The sequence below is a fragment of the Heterocephalus glaber genome, unplaced genomic scaffold, assembly GCF_053883595.1.
Source record: "Heterocephalus glaber isolate CG9 unplaced genomic scaffold, H.glaber_assembly_v1.0 deba00000901, whole genome shotgun sequence".
Lineage (NCBI taxonomy): Eukaryota > Metazoa > Chordata > Mammalia > Rodentia > Bathyergidae > Heterocephalus > Heterocephalus glaber.
Window position 1 is genome coordinate 12,068,406 of NW_028258171.1, and position 16,070 is coordinate 12,084,475.

Consider the following 16,070-nt stretch of genomic DNA (forward strand, 5'->3'; position numbering starts at 1 on the left):
TGTAAAGAGGAAAACATTTGCTATATATTACCTCCAAAAGAATTTTAGAGCTTTTAAAAGTATGGGGTGAGTTAATTTTAACAAAACTAGTGATGTGGGTTGGTTGGTAAAGAAATTAAAATTCAGTTCCCTTATAATAAATGTATAATGAATAACTTTGATTTTACACTTTGAGCACAAAAGAAGAACAAATGGCTAATAAAGACATGAAAAAATGTTCAACATCTCCGGCCATTAGAGAAATGCAAGTTAAAACAAGATTGAGATTCCATGTTGGTCCAGAAAGAATGACTGTTGTCAAGGAATCAAATAATAACAAATGGTGGACAGGCTGCAGGGAAAACCTTTCCATTTTGTTGGTGGCCATGTAAACAAGTACAACCACTGTGGAAATCAGTAAGGAGATTCCTCAAAAAACTAAATATAGAAATTCCATTTATCCCAGCTATTTCCTTTCCAGGTGTCTTCCCGAAAGAGCTAAAGACATCATATTGTCACAGGGAAGTGATCCTCAACCTTTCTGGTGTCACTCACCTGAATTTGTGTCTCTCAACAACCAAAAAATGGATACAAGGACAAAGGAGGTTAAGAGTAGGAAAAGTTTATTGAGATAAAACTCCTGAGAGACAAGAGGGGTCCTGAAAGTGGTTTGTCACTGAGACTCTTTGTCCAGGGGTAATTTATACACAAAATCACAACTTGGGTAACTGTGGGTCAAATTACAATCAACCTATAGGATTACAAGTATTGTAGCTTAGCTAATAATATTGATCCAGTAGAGAAGCCAGGCACGTAGTGAGCTTATGTGGTGGGTATCACTAACTAGTTTATCGGAGGTAAAAGAATCAAAGGCATTTGGGGAAAGGATAGGAATATGGGTCAGGAGGTTTTGGTCACCCACCTGTGTACCTGACGCCTTATCTAGGCTCACTGAACCAGGTGGTGCTGACTATAGTGCAATTTTAAGCTGTTGTCTATCTCTGGGGAGGCTTGTGGGCCTGGCTGTCTTTCTGTTTGTCTCTAGCCACAATTTTGCTGTTTCTCATCTTTTGTACTGATTCCTTTGAGGGCAATCCCTCTGACTGCCTGTCAATTTTTATCTAACTTAGCTGTCTATAATAATATATCAGTGATACATGTATACCCATGTTCATAGCAATACAGCTAAATCTTGGAAGCAGCCTAAATGTTTGTCAACAAAGGAATAGATAAAGAAAACATGACATCTATACACAGTGGAGTACTACTCTGCCGTAAGGATAAACATGAGTCATTTGTAGGAAAATGGTTGCACCTCTCCATACTGTTAATTGAAATAACTCAGACACATAAGCTTAACTATTGCATTGCTTCTCTTACATGAGACATCAAAGCATAGATAATTAAAGAACAAAATAAAAGATAGATCATAGGAAAAAGGGAGACAGATCTTTTGCAAAAGAGAAAGGGACCAAGAGGTGGAGGGAAGGGAAAGAAAGGAGGGGAAGAAATGAGAAAACAGCTGAGACGTGTTATGTACATGAACCAACTCCCCACGAGGAATGTAATCATTATGTACTGCAAATATATACCAATAAAAATTTAAATAATAGGGCCAGGGATTTAGCTCAGTGGCACCGCGCCTGCCTTGCAAGTGCAAGGTCCTGAGTTCGATCCCCAGTACCACTCCAAAATTAAAATAATAATAGTAAGTTATTATAGCTAACCTTGTAATAAACTCTAACAAACTATCCAATTTTATAATGACAAGGCATAGAATATAGGCATTTCATCTGAAACTGATTATCATGTATTTTTAGTGTCTTTGGATTACTGCATAGTATTAATGTCTTCATAATATCTGAATATAAATGCTCAAACTTTTGCTCTGATCAATATAATAAAGATATCTGAATATGAATGTTTTCAAGCTTTTACTCTTATTCACATTATTCCTAAAGTATACTCTTATTCATAAACTAGAATGGTTTGCTCTGCTTTGTAGTGTTTTCCCCTTCTTTCAAAATTTTCCAATAAAATATGAATGGTAATCTGTGGCCTCCAGTTTCATCTCTAACTTTAGCCAAGGCTAAAACAAACAAAAAGCCCGAGGTCATAAATTTTCTCTATTTTCTACATAGCCAAGGTTCACAATTTATTATCCAAGAGAAAATGGCTCACTAAAACCTTCCAAGTATGATAGGACAGAGCACAAAGACAATAATTTTAGTCTATAGTATATATAAGTTCAGATAATATGATTTCTTCATGAATCTTCCAACACAAATTACTTGCAAAATATAATTTTATGTGGTAGAACTGACTGCTCCATAGATCTGTTATATGTAAATCAATTAAATATTGAGAGGCACTGTGACAGTTATTATTTCGATTTTCAAACAGTTAATATTAAATTATTCTTTTTGTTACTAATCGAAGCTTCTTGTATGTTGAGGCAAAAACTGTTTTCAAAGTATAAGGCAATTCTATATTGTTTTGGATAGCAGTAGGACTTGAACCTTATTCAGAATGAAAAAATCAGGATGTTCTGAGGAGAGATTTAAGATGAGGTGGGGAAAGCATGCACATGCATGTTTTATAGAGCTTGAATTGATTTTTGGATGTGTCAAGAAGCTGTTTCTCTTAACTTTTATCCTCAGGATGATTTTAAGGTTTGTATGAAAATTGGTAGAAAGGTTTCTATATTCAACTCACAAACTGGTTCTGTCTGCACATTCAGTAGCTAAGAAAAGATAAATTACAAATAATCTTACGCTGTTTCTTATTAGTTTTCTCACATTACAATAGGTAAAATGTTCAGAAGGGAACCTGAAGTTTGCCTGTACTGTACCTAGGGTAGGTGAGTGTTATAAACAGGAGAAGCCACAGTGCCAACTATGGCCCTCCTACAGGTGCGTAGCTCTTACAGGATCCCTTCTGGACATCTGTCCTTTTGGAGAGAGGAAGGATGATAATGGCTTCCCACTGTTGCTAGTTTTGGGTCACCTCACTGTCTTACTGGTTTTCCAAACTTTATCCTCATTTTATAAACAGTCCTTTCATTTCATTAGATTCTTTCCATACTATGTCTTTCTTCCTAGAACCCTCATTGATTCAGTTATATATATGAATTGGAAGCGGTATCAGAAAAACGATCCTCAAAAAATCTGTCAGGGATGGTGTTACTCACATATCTGATTATATAAACTAATTGTCAAGAATAAAGGAGTGATGGTATTCCATAGCATAGAGTGGCATCCCAGTTCCTTAAATAATCATCAGCAGTGCACGAGGTGGAGTGTTGTGGAGGGCACTGCACTGGGACGTCAGCCTCTACTACTTAGCTGCTGTGATAGGGATCAAGACTAAAACTGGTGTCATTTGGCTGCTTTGACTGCTTTTCTGAGAACACACACACATACACACACAGATAGAGAGTTTTGAGTTCCATATTTAAGGCATGAATAGTAATTTAAAAAGTTTCTTTGGCAGCTTTGAAGGAGCCCATTATTTCTTACATCTGTCAACCAGAAATGGCTGAGAATCAAGGGCCTGACTGTAAGGACTACAGAGTTGCAATGTCAATTAAATGTGAGACCTGGTTCTGTGATGCTAAGTTAAGGGCACTAGTGAAGATGATCTGGGATCCTGTGACTTGGATATAGATGTTCAAGCAGACATGAATGAGGATGAAAATGTTGGGCAAGAGTTAGAGGTTCAGCATACCCCAGATGGGGAAGTATAAGGCTTGGTCTTGGAGGAGAGAGTTTATGCACTGAAGAGGTTACAGAATCTTGCCAGACACTTAACATTACATACACCCTGCTTAGTCATGCTTTATCCATACCACTTCCAGGAAGGCCCATAGAATTTACTTTCATCAAGACATTGAGTGAGGGACACAAATTGAAAAGCTTTGAAAAGCTCTTTGGTGACTGTCCTCACAAGGTTGGAAATGATAATGCCACCATGAAATATTGAGATCCTGGTAGAGGCTGGGTGACATAACTTCAAAAACATGTTCATTGCAATTACCTTGATAACTCAAAAGCAATAACAAAGGTGTTTTGACTGCCTGGATGTGGGGATGGTGGCCTGTTGATCTTCAGCTCTCTAGGAATGAATGAAAACAGCAGTCTACTTAAGTGCTACTTGACATACATAATTGGAAAAATTCTAGGACTGACCTAATGAAGTCATTTAATAGAGATCCTCAAGACATACTAATTAATTTCTAGTCTTAAGCCAGTTCACAAACCTAGAGTCCTTTAATTAAAGTGGGAGCCCAATACCTTTGAGGAAGGACCCTGCAGTACAGCCAGGTATAAAAGTGTTCTTAAGGTCATTTCCAGAGAGACCTGTTGACCTTTTACCAGAATGATTAAACTGAGGAATGTAGAATTCTCATACTGTCTGGAGACTAGGAAGTATTGGCCCTGAAGAATAATCTCTGCAGTCTCAAAATACCACCAAAATTCCAGTGATCAGAGTAGAGCAGAATTCCAGAGCCCAGAGATTTAAGAAAGTCAGATATAAGCCAGGCATAGTGGCATATGCCTGTCACCCCAGCACTTTGGCAGGCTAAGGGAAGAGGATTACAAGTTTGAGCCTAGTTTGGGAAATTTAACAACTTTGCAAGATCCTGTTTCAAAATAAAAAGTAAAAAAGGTGTGCAGGTGTGTTGTGTAAGGGGTTCTAGGGATGTAGTTCAGTGCAGAGGCCCTGGGTTCAATAAAAAAAAATCGAGTGTAGTCTTGGTTAAAATCCATTGCATAGTAGGCCTAGTGGAACTAAAGATCCATTCTATTTTTCCAGTTCTAAAATGTATGTGAAAACTGACATTGAGTAGCAGAAACCTTACATTACAGTATACAAGTGTGAATAGCACTGTGAAATTCTCACATTCCTTGGGGCTATTCTGATTGATAGGGCCAAGGTTAACCTCTCCAGCTAACCCCTGTCTGGTGCCAAAGTATAAAATCAAGATTAAACTTAGTCACTGAGGAAATTGCAGAGATTAATGCCATCATTAAAGATCTGAAAGATCTTAGTTCATCTGTTTGGCTCATGCTGTAGTGTCTTAGCCAGTTTTGTGTTGCTGTGTTAGAATACCACAGGCTGAGTAATTTATAAAGAAAAGAAATTTCTCACAGTTATAGAGGCTAGGAAGTCTGACCTTAAGATGCTGTCTTAGTTAATTTCTCATTGCTAGGACAAAATACCTGCCACCTATAAGTTAAAGGAGGAAAGGTTTATTTTATCTCACAGTTTGTAGATGTTCAGTCATAGTCTGCTGGCTCCAAGACAAGGCAGCAGGGCAGAGGGGCATGGCAGAGGAGAAACAGTCCGTGGCATGGCAGGCAGGAAACAATGAAGGGGATCAAGGAAGGATGAGGGATATATACTCTCCAGGATATTCCCACAGTGACCCACCTCTTCCTATCAGGCTTCACCTCTCAACATTGCACCTAGCTATGCATCAGTGGATTAATCCAGTATTGCACACCCATGATCCAGTCACCTCCACAAAGCCCCACCTATGAGCACATGAGACTTTTGTGGGACATCTAGGAAAAACCATAACAGATAACCCCATCTGGTGAGGGCCTTCTTGCTGTACTATCCTTTAGCAGAAGGGAGAAGGGGAAGATATCACTAGCACATGCAAAACAGAGGGAATGGGAGAGGGGGAAACCTGTCCTTTTATCAGGAACCCACTCCCAAGATAATGACATTGTCTTAGTTAGTTTTGTTGTTGAGACAAAATTCCCAACATCCACAAGTTAAGGGAGGGAAGGTTTATTTAGCTCACAGTTTGTAGAGGTTTCAGTCCATAATCAGCTGGCTCTAAGGCAGGGTAGCTTGGCAGAGAGGCATCCTAAAGAAGAAATAGTTCATGGCCAGCAGAAGACACCAAAAGCAAGGAAACGAGGGAGCAATCACAGCTCTTTCTATCCCTTATATCTTATCCAGGCTACTTAGGACAGGTAGCACTCACAACCCTTAATCCTAACATCCTTGATCCTAGCATTGCACCATAAATTAATCACACACTCTAGATCCAGCCACCTCTGAAAAAGCCCCACTTATGATTGCATGAGGCTTTGGGGGACATCTAAACACAAGCATAACAGATATTAAACCATTTGTGAGCCAGAGCCCTCATGCATGACCTAACCACCTCTTAAAGGTCCCACTTTTCAACGCTGTTACATTACAGATTATGTTTCTAGCACATGAACTTTGGGGGACACATCTGAACCCTAACCAATAGCCACATTGACTATGTGATGCCGTCCTGTGGTGGGATCTTTACTGGACCAACTCAGTGCATCCTTTGGCACCTTAAATGGAGCTGATGACTTGAAACCAAGATTGACTTTTCCATTCCATCAGCAAGAATAATCAGAAGCAGTTTGCTTTTACATGAGTGGGATTGCACTGACATCATATCTGTTCTGTTCTATAATGGAGTATCATTCCAGAGATGATTACTTATTGTTTTCTAATTACCTTATTTTTTACCAGCTGAACATCATGATAGTCTATTATTTTAAGGACATTATGCAAAGGGACCTTGTGAGTAGGAAACAGCAACCACCCTAGATGCCTTAAATAGACTATTATGCTGGGTGTTGTGTTGGGTGCCTGTAGTTCCAGTTATATGGGAAGCCAAGCAGAAAGATTGCTTGAGCACAGAAGTTTGGGGCTACCCTGAACAGATCCCATCTCCTAAAAACTCGGCAGGCATGTTGGCACACACCTGTAATCCCAGCACTCAGGAGGCTGAGGCAGGAGAATTGCCATGAGTTCAAGGCCAGCCTGGACTACATAGTGAGTTCAGGGCCATCCTGAACTACATAGCAAAGACCCTGTCTCAAGAAGAAAAAAAAGGCTCTTACACCAAAGGATGAGATATCAACTCAGTTCAGAGACCTGCCACATTACTGAAATTTCTAACGCCCAGTGGAGTTCTGGTACTATACCTTGGATCACCTACCTCAAAGAAAAATGTAGTACTGGTTGACCCACTTGGGTTTTGAAGACAGCATACCACATTTGCTGATCTTTGACCCATTTACATGATAATTTATGAGCCTTAGGTTTTCACTGGACTTGGAACAGCATAATGCCCTACTGATGGTCCATGCTGTGCTGCAAGCAGCCCTGACACTCGGGCTCTAGGACTCAGTAGTCCCAGTGGAAAATAAAGATACTGCATGGAATCTTTTACAAGCCCAGATGAGAGAATCTGAGTGCTAGGGATTCTACCTAAGGTTTTGGAATACACACATGTGCCTATTTGCTGACAGCTATTCTCCACATGAAGGCAACTCTTAGGCTTGCCACCAGGCCTTGGTAGAGACTTAACACCAGACCACGGGATACTAAGTGATTATGTGACATGAACTGCTCTTTAGGAATAGAGTGTTATCTGATTTACTGAAACAAATTGAACATGGACTGCAGAATTCCATTGTAAATACAAGAATGTACACTGGGGAAGCCCGAGATGATCTGGAAGGCACAAGTAAATAACGTGGACAAACTTCCATCGCATCGGCTCTTACTTCTTTGACATCTTTCTTTTTCCAAACCCATATTTATGGACTCATAGCCATTTAGCAGAGGAACGAAAATTTAAGGCCTGGTTTATGAATAGTCCACCTGATATTCTAGCACCAATTTGAAGCAGCCACCTACTGAGTTATTATCCTATTCCATAATGGAGTGGCCCTGAAAGGTAGTGATGAAGGGAAACTCTCTCACTGGGCCTGACTTTATGTAGTCCATTTAATTGTCATCTTTGTTAGGAAGGGAAGTTGGCCTAAGATATGAATCTATGCTGATTTATTCATGGTAGCTAACAAATTGGTTAATGACTTAAAAAAAATTTGAGATGAGAGTCAGTAGAAAAGGTATAATAGATGATTCTCAAAATTGCTCAGAATGTGAAAGTATTTGTGAACCACATTACTTGTCACCAGAGGTGAGATCTTGGTGATCAGTTTTAAAGAGGATTTGCCCTATGGATGTCAGTTGTCTTGTTTACTCAGCCACCCTAGAGTTTGCTCAGTGGGCTTATGTGGCAGTGGGAATTAGGCTAAGAGTAGATTCAACAACAGGGACCTCTGCTTGCCAGGAGTAATTCAGCTGTGGAGTGTTTAGCCTTCTTAGAGCAGAGGCTGTTGCAGAGACCCAACCATTTAGGTGGTAATTTCAACACACGAGATCCCTTCCACTATAAAAGAGAAAAGCAGTTTGTCTTCATAGGAACAGATACATATCCAGAGACCAGTAAAGCTCCTACCAGCAGCACAATTAATGGACTTACACAATATCTTACTTCACAGTGCATCACAAACAACATCTTAGACTCTTAGAGCAAGGAACTGATTCCTGTGAGGAAAGTGTGACAGCAGTTATGCCCATGGAGTTAACTGACCTTAGCTCAAGCCCACCACTCAGGAGGACCTAGTTTAATAGAATGGGGGAAAGATCTGTTGAAGGATCAGCTGGGGTGCTGGCTGAGAGGCGACCCCTCTGGGGATATGGTGTAGGTCTTGACCCAGTAGCCACCTTCCCCATATTCAAAGTGCATGTGCCTGAGTACTGAAGGGCAGGGGTAGAAGTGCCTCTTCTATTATTCCTACTAGCTCTCTTAAAGGATTTTTGTCTCTCTAACATTGGACTTGCTCTGCTTCCAGAAGCACAAAGAGCAGTGCAACCCAGAAACAACTTCTCTTGTTGAAAAAAAAAAAAAAGATCAGCCCCCTCCTGTAGAAACTACAGAGCCTGAAGAAAATGATGATAATGATTTCTGTGTAGCTGATTTTCCCAGTAGCAATGAGGAAGAGGACAGGTTGTTATTGTTGTTTGCAGAATTTAGATAAATCTGCAACATTAAGAAGCTTATTGCTGAATCCACCCCTGAGATAGTTGATGGTCAGCCTTGATCATGGGGACAACGAAGCAAAGTTCATGAGAGCCCAACATGCAAGACCCCTTGTTTGTGGAATTTGTAGATTAATTTTTAAAAATTGCAGAACCATCCCAGAATGAAGATTCTTAAAATGGATTATTGTGCTCCTTGCTGGAATTTGACACCCAGAACTTGTCCATTCCTTTCTCCCAGGAAGCCAGCTAGCATGGGGCTCTAAGTGAAGTAGAAGAGGCAGATTGGCTGCTGTAGGTTGTACAAGTCCTCACTTTGCTGATGTAGACTCCTGTTTCAGATACATCGGATTGCTCAAAGTGGTGATCATCTATGAGGAAAAAACTTGACATGCACATGGTTGCTTTTAAATATTTTATCTTTGGTACAGTTGTAGTAGACATCATAAATATCAAGTTGTATACCAATTTGTTAAAAACTGGATCAGTGTTCATAAAATCAATCCTCTGGGTAGTTCTGTTGTACATGGATTGTTCGTTGCCCTTAGTTTCTGATATCATTATTTAATGTTATATAAAATAAATCAACAATTTAAAGAACAGTAGAGTTGGTGGGTTTGAAGGCCTTAGTCCCCCAGAGACAGATACTTCCTCCAGATGACACAGTCACAATTCTATTAAATAGGAAGTTGAAACTATCACCTGGCCATCTTGAGGTCTCCAGACCACTGAACCAACAATTAGAGGGGGACGTTGTACTGGTTTGGGTAATCAGTCCTAATGACCACAGGGAAATTGGTTCTTGCTCCACAAAGGGAATGAGGAAGATTATCTGTGGAACCCAGGTATGCAGCAGAGGGCTGCTTAGTGTTTACATGTCTAATATTACCACACAATTGGAACCTGTGGCAACCTAGTAGTAAGGCCTAGTGTGATTTTTCAGGTTACTTACAATATAAGCCCTACTCTGAAAATAAACCCCAGTTAAGATTGTCAGATAGACACATTTAATCCGTCTGTTGCAACACATGATAGACATAATGAATTATAAAATATTAATATATAATTAAATATACATAATATTGCATTAATGCTTAAAGTAAATGATAATATAAACTATAATCAAGCAATTGTATATACCCAAGTGGGTGTCTTTGGACGAGAGGTAAACTCCAATGTAAACAGATGAACATGAGACTTACTGCCAAATGACCAATCAGAGTACAGACACAATGCATATCGACACTTGATAATGAACGGACATGGTTGTGTCTAATATGAATCTTTATAATTCAACACATTGTGTTGTAACAGATGTACTTAATGCACTCATGTGAAATAAACATTTTCTGAATTTTGGTGCCTGCAATTTTTTGTTGCTTTTGTGTGGACCATCATTCTTGACTGTCACCATTTTTGTTGCCACTCCTCTCTCGTAAGTCTTCAGTTAACACTTGAGTTAGTGGAAACTTTGTGAATCCCACCCTGTAAGAAGTTGTGACCTAGGTGAAGAACTCGTGGGGTAAAATCACTGACAGCTGTGTCATCAATGCACTGCCCTCAGGCTACATGGACAAGAAGTGCTCATTTAAAGAGAGTTCTGTTGCTGGTTGCAACATATTGGGGCCAATGGTTCTACAGGAAATAGAGTCCCAAGAAATACAGGCCAGAATTCAGGGTTTGGAGAGTTATGACAATGTTCCAGAAGAAGATGACTCTATTTGAATAAATGTAGACTGTTGTATATGAAATAATAAGACCTCCTAAAAAATAAACCCTGAGGCATCTTTTGGAGCAAAAATTAATAAAGGACCCAGTCTTCGGGGGGGGGGGATATGGTAACTATAATATGGAATGCATAAAATTTGGTAGTGGTAGGTGAGAGAGTTTGATTTTGAAATTTCATTGGGAAAACAAGCTGGTGATAATCTCTGGCAGTTATATGCTTATTGTGTGATGATTCTCTAGACATACAGATTTGGGAATCAGCAGGGAGATCCTATCTGAAGCCATCAGAATGAATTGTGTTTAGAGAGTGCAGAGAAAGGAGTTGCTTATGGTGAACAATAAGCAGAAACCATGGGTCAGGTCATTAAGAAGCTAGGGGTGATCTTCCAGGGAGAACTTAGCAGTAGAGAGTGTGGGCAGCATCCAAATGCAAGAGAAAAGTGAGGAGATGAAGAATAGGATGAAGTGGGTCAAGGAGCATGAAGGGACAGTGTTTCTAGAAAGCTGACAACCAAGTTTGTAGGAAGAGAGGAAGAAAGCAAAGAGGAAGAGACTAAGAATATTTTTTCAAAATATTGCCTTTGGCTTTTCACTCAAAATTATCTGCAGCCTTGATGGCTTCCAGGACCCACTCAGACTATGTAGTATGATTTTCTTCAAATATTTGGTATTGGACTAAAACTTGAGATGTTACCTCTGCAAACCTAGTGGGAAATGTTGCCTACTAAATGTTGAGCTAGTTACAGGTTAACTCTACAGATTATATTGCTCTTCTTGATATAAATTCTGCTTACCTAACTTAAAAAGTAGACCTGCTCAGTATACATATCTAAAGTACATAATACTCTCTTTATTAACATAACATGACCTAGCTTTTAAAATGGAAAAAAAAAAAGATGCCCGGTGGACCAATGTGAATTATTTTAACTGCTTTAGCTGTATAAATGTTACCAGCCCGTATATGCCAATGGGTAATAGTTCTAGAGGAAGCGGGTATTTGAACACCCAGAATAATGCAGCCTATGGTGTGTGTGTTCCTGTCACTAGGTAGTGCTGTCAGATTCTTTTAGAGGGTGTGTACGAGGGGGTGCTGTGTGTGTGTGTGTGTGTGTGTGTGTGTGTGTGAGTGTGTGTGTTTTCCATTGGAAATGTTGCAGTACATCCTCTGTCACTGTCTTCGCACTCCAGGGTGGGCCGAGGCAGGGAGGGTGTGACGCTGGTGTTTGTGGGAACTCGAGCTTGTGATGCTGAGCTTGGTTCATCCGCTTTCTCCTCCCTTTCCCTCCCCCTCCTTCCTCTAGCGCCACAGCAACATCCTCAGAGTCTCAGCAAGCTTCGCCCAGCGCGGGCACAGAGCCTGCCACCGCCAGCCACAGCGAGCGCAGTGACAGCGCCTCCCCGCCCCCAGCCCGAGGACCACTATGGCCAAGAACCGCAGGGACAGGAACAGCTGGGGTGAGTGGCCAGCGGCAACTTGTGCAGCCTGCACCTGGCTGTCCTCTGCTCTCGGCTTCTGAGGACCCAAGGAGGGCCCAGGACTGCTCGGTGCCAGCGCCCACGGCTGGGAGGAGGCTGCCACAGAGCGGGGTGGGCCAGGGCCGAGGAACCGTGACCGTGACCGTGACTGGCGAGTGGTGCCTGGGGATCTGCTAGGGGCGAGGGCTGCGCCCCGTGCTGGCCAGGCCTCAAGACGCCCTCTTGCTGTGCCGCCTCCGCCCAGCATTTGGACAGCACCCACCCAGCCCTACAGGGACTCGTGGGTTCCGCCTTGGAGACAGGGCCAGAGGCTGGCGGCCGGGGTGGAAAGGGGCTGATGCTGTCCCGCCAGGAGGGGCTCACGGTCTGATCTCCAGCAGGCGGAGCCCTAGCCCCCCTTCCCCCGGGCACATGAGCTGGCCGGCCCAACGGCGGGCTCCGCTCCGGGCTCCGGGCTGGAACAATGAGGCGGGGCGCACCATCCGGAAAAGGGGCATCCTCTCGGGAGTCCCCGAGGGCTACAATACTCTTTTTCAATTTGGGATTTGAGTGAGGGGATTTTGGAAAAGGGGAAGCAAAGTTGTGGTTTCCAGCCTTCTGCCCCACCCGGACTTGCTACCCCATTCAGACGACCCAACCCCCCGCCCCCGGCTTTGTTCTTTGATTTACCTTTTGGAGATGCTGGGCTCATGATTCAGCACCAGGCCGAGGGGAGGGGAAAGGAGAGGCCCAGTGGGTTCACGAGTGGGTGGGCGGTGCTCACGCAGGCGGAGAAGAGAGAGCACAGCATTCGGGAGAAATCGGGCCCGCCCGCCCACTCTGCTGCTCCAGATTTGGTTCTGGATGGTGAGTGTGGGCGGGTGGGGCGTCCTTTGCCCTCTGGGCTCCCGATTTCCTGCAGTCCCAATGCTTACCTTATCGGCAATCTAGGAACCAAAAGGCATTTTATTAACTGAACCAGGGCGGGTCTCAGGCTACTGGTGGACAGAACTATTTTGTTAGCATTGAATTGTTATTATTTTGAAAGTTCACACCCTCTAGGAGTTCAGAGCTGCTCGATTCTTTTTAGTGACTTGTGAGGTCTCTTTAACCGTCTGTCTCACCAAGAGGCATAGATGTTAGCTAGTTGTTTCAGTTTATTTTTATCAAAAGATCATCTTCCTCCTTGCTTTTGATTGTTCAGAGGGTCACAGGATCAAATTGACCCCAAAATAGCAAGATTTACGTTCGAGAGATTATCTGAGTTTTGTGGAAGATGTAGAGTTGGAGCAGGGAGCTCTAGCATTAGTCGCCTATGTTTTTTTGGGTTTTTGTGGGTTTTTTGGTACCGGGGATTGAACTCGGGTCCTTGTGCTTGCACAGCAGGTGGTGAAACCACTGAGCTAAATCCCCAGCCCTATTAGTCGCCTATGTTTAAGAAAGTAGTTCCATTTTCTGAAATCATCAAACCCCAATTTTAGTAGATGTGACTGTTGCACTAAACTGTTTTCTTTGCTTCTTTTCAGTGTCCCATTTTCCACCCTTTCCTTTGGCCTCTGGAGTAGGAGTTTCTTGAACATTCAGAGTTAAGATATATCTGTTCCAGTCAGTTTTAGTCTTAATCTCTGTGGATTGTCCACACCAACCTGTTAAGAGACAGGCACGTGAAATTTTATTCTGAGGATTACTTTTCTTTCTCCTTTGTGAAGGTTTGGATCATTATTCAGTATTTGGTTACAGATTTCTTAAGAAATGGACCCCCCACACAAACATACCTTGGGAGTGAATGTGGTACTCAAATGGGATTGCAAATAAATCACATTGGGAACTTATTGGAAGTCCACATTCCTGTAAGTTTCTGACCAATAGATCTGAAATAGGGCCTAGAAAGCTTCCTTTTAGTTAATAGTATAGGTGACTGAGAAGCAGATGGTCTGTTAGTTTGAGAACGCTATTTTAGCTCATTTATGTATGATAGAATTATATCCCAGATAGTTTACTCAGAAGTCATCAGAACAGTTTTAACTCAAGTGATAGATTAGGAAAAGAAATCCCAGAGTCATTATATACTCACTGGAAATTTTCACAGAAAAGAAATAGAGGAATTATGGCATCTTAATTTGATGTTCTATGGAAATTATTTACATTCTAGAATTTTGTTTACTTTGAAGTATATATGCCATGAATGATTTAAAAAATCTAATATATAAAGTAGGAAATAGAATTTTTTTTTTTCTGTACCAGAGATTGAACTTGGGACCTTGCTCTTGCAAGGCAGGCATCAGAACCACTGAGCTAAATCCCTGGCCCGGAAATAGAGGTTTTAACAAATATGTTATCCATGTCTGTCTTTTCCACTTTTTCACCTGGACCTATCACAATGCCTAACACATAATAGATGTTAATGATAGCAGTAGCTGATATCATTGAGCTAATATCATGTAGGATAAATACTGTAGTCTTCATTTTACATATTAAAAGGTAGACCTAGTAAATGATAGAGCCAGGATTCCATCTGGCAGTTTGATTTTTGATTCTTTTATCTTCACTATTATTCTATACTTCCTCTTCATTGAATGTATAATACTTTCTGCATTGCATAAAACTATAATTTTCAAGCCATATTCAACTGTATTACTGTATTTGGTCTTTAGCTTCTTAAGTAATTATATGTGTAGGACATATTATTCCCTGTTTTGTAGATTAAAAACAACTAAATCCCAAGTAGGTTATATGACTTGGTGAAAGTCATTTGGTAAGTTAAAGGACAGGTTTGCAACTAGGGAGGGTTTTTTTGTTTTGTTTTTTCTATAACATGATATTGTGGAATATTTTTATGAAAGAATGGGCTTTTATAAAAAGATGTGAGGATAATAGAGAACATAGGCCCTTAAGGAAACCAGAAGTGTTCAGTGGAAAAGCAGTCTGGTCATAGCTTAAAAAAGAAGACAGTCGAGCCAGGTATTTAGCTCAATGGTTCTGCCGCCTGCCTTGCAAGCACAAGTACCCGAGTTTGATCCTCAGTACCAAAAAAAAAAAAAGAAAGAAGACAGTGAATTGACCTTTATGAGGTAGAATAGAAGAAATTAAGATAGGTAGAAAGTAGACAAGGAAACTCAATATTTTGTCTTCCTTTTTACCTTAAAACTCTAGGTCACATCCCTGCTCAACTCTGCACGTAGGGATGTTAATCATTTAGGAAAAGTTGGCAAAACAAGTTTGTTTGTTTGTTTCCCTAAATTTGCCTAGTCTGTCCTAGCCATCTTTCTTCAAGCCTAAGGACACCAAAAATAACTGAAGAAATCTTCAAGGTTTGCAGGGTTACTCATTTGCACTTTTACAGTATCCAGTTCCAAACCCCCCTGGACTGATGCCTAGAAGTCTTCAAACCTACAAATCACCTCAGATTCCAGGAAAAGCAGGTGTTTGTAAAATCTATGCAAAAGAACTAAAATTCAGCACTGGGGATGTAGGTCAGTGGTGCTATGCCTGCCTGACAAGCACAGGGTCCTGAGTTTGATCTCTGGTACTGGGGAAAAAAAATAAAATTCAAATGAGGATCCTGTAGAACTGTGGAACTGGCATTATTTTTACTGAAGAGCCAGAGAACTGTTAGGCCTTACCAGGACTCTGGAAGCTAGAAAGGAGAAAGCATTTCTGCTGTCCACCAGAGTTGGGAAGTGGTGTATGAGGATCATACTCAGAGACACAACTGAGAAGCAGGTGTGTGAATAGAACTGAGAATCCTACTCCTGTACCTAAATTTATGCTTAAGAAGTATAAATTTGGGCATAGGGCCACAGACCTATAATCCCATCATTTGGGGAGGCTAGCAGAGGCAGTTGGGGAAACTTAGCAAGTTAACAAGACCCTGTCTCAAAATTTAAAACAAAAAAGGGGGGGCTGGGTACGTAGCTCAGTGCAGAGGTTCTGGGTTCAGTCCCCAATACTGAAAAAAAAATTAAGTATATTAAAACACTTAATAATAAACTCTTAAAAGATAGGCATTATTA

General features: G+C 41.2%; 1 protein-coding gene across 3 annotated transcripts in view; it reads left to right on the forward strand.

Annotated features, from left to right (window-relative positions):
* Window positions 1-16,070, forward strand: part of Atl1 (atlastin GTPase 1) — a 79,005-nt gene that overhangs the window by 1,907 nt on the left and 61,028 nt on the right. For 2 of the 3 annotated variants that reach the window (XM_004835564.4, XM_021262478.2), the window contains exon 2: window positions 11,904-12,057. In XM_004835564.4, the coding sequence (XP_004835621.1) occupies window positions 12,024-12,057 (34 nt within the window). In that variant the 5' untranslated portion in view covers window positions 11,904-12,023. Of the gene's footprint in view, window positions 1-11,893; window positions 12,058-16,070 lie in introns of those variants that run through there. The other variant, XM_087208087.1, reaches the window with a different exon arrangement.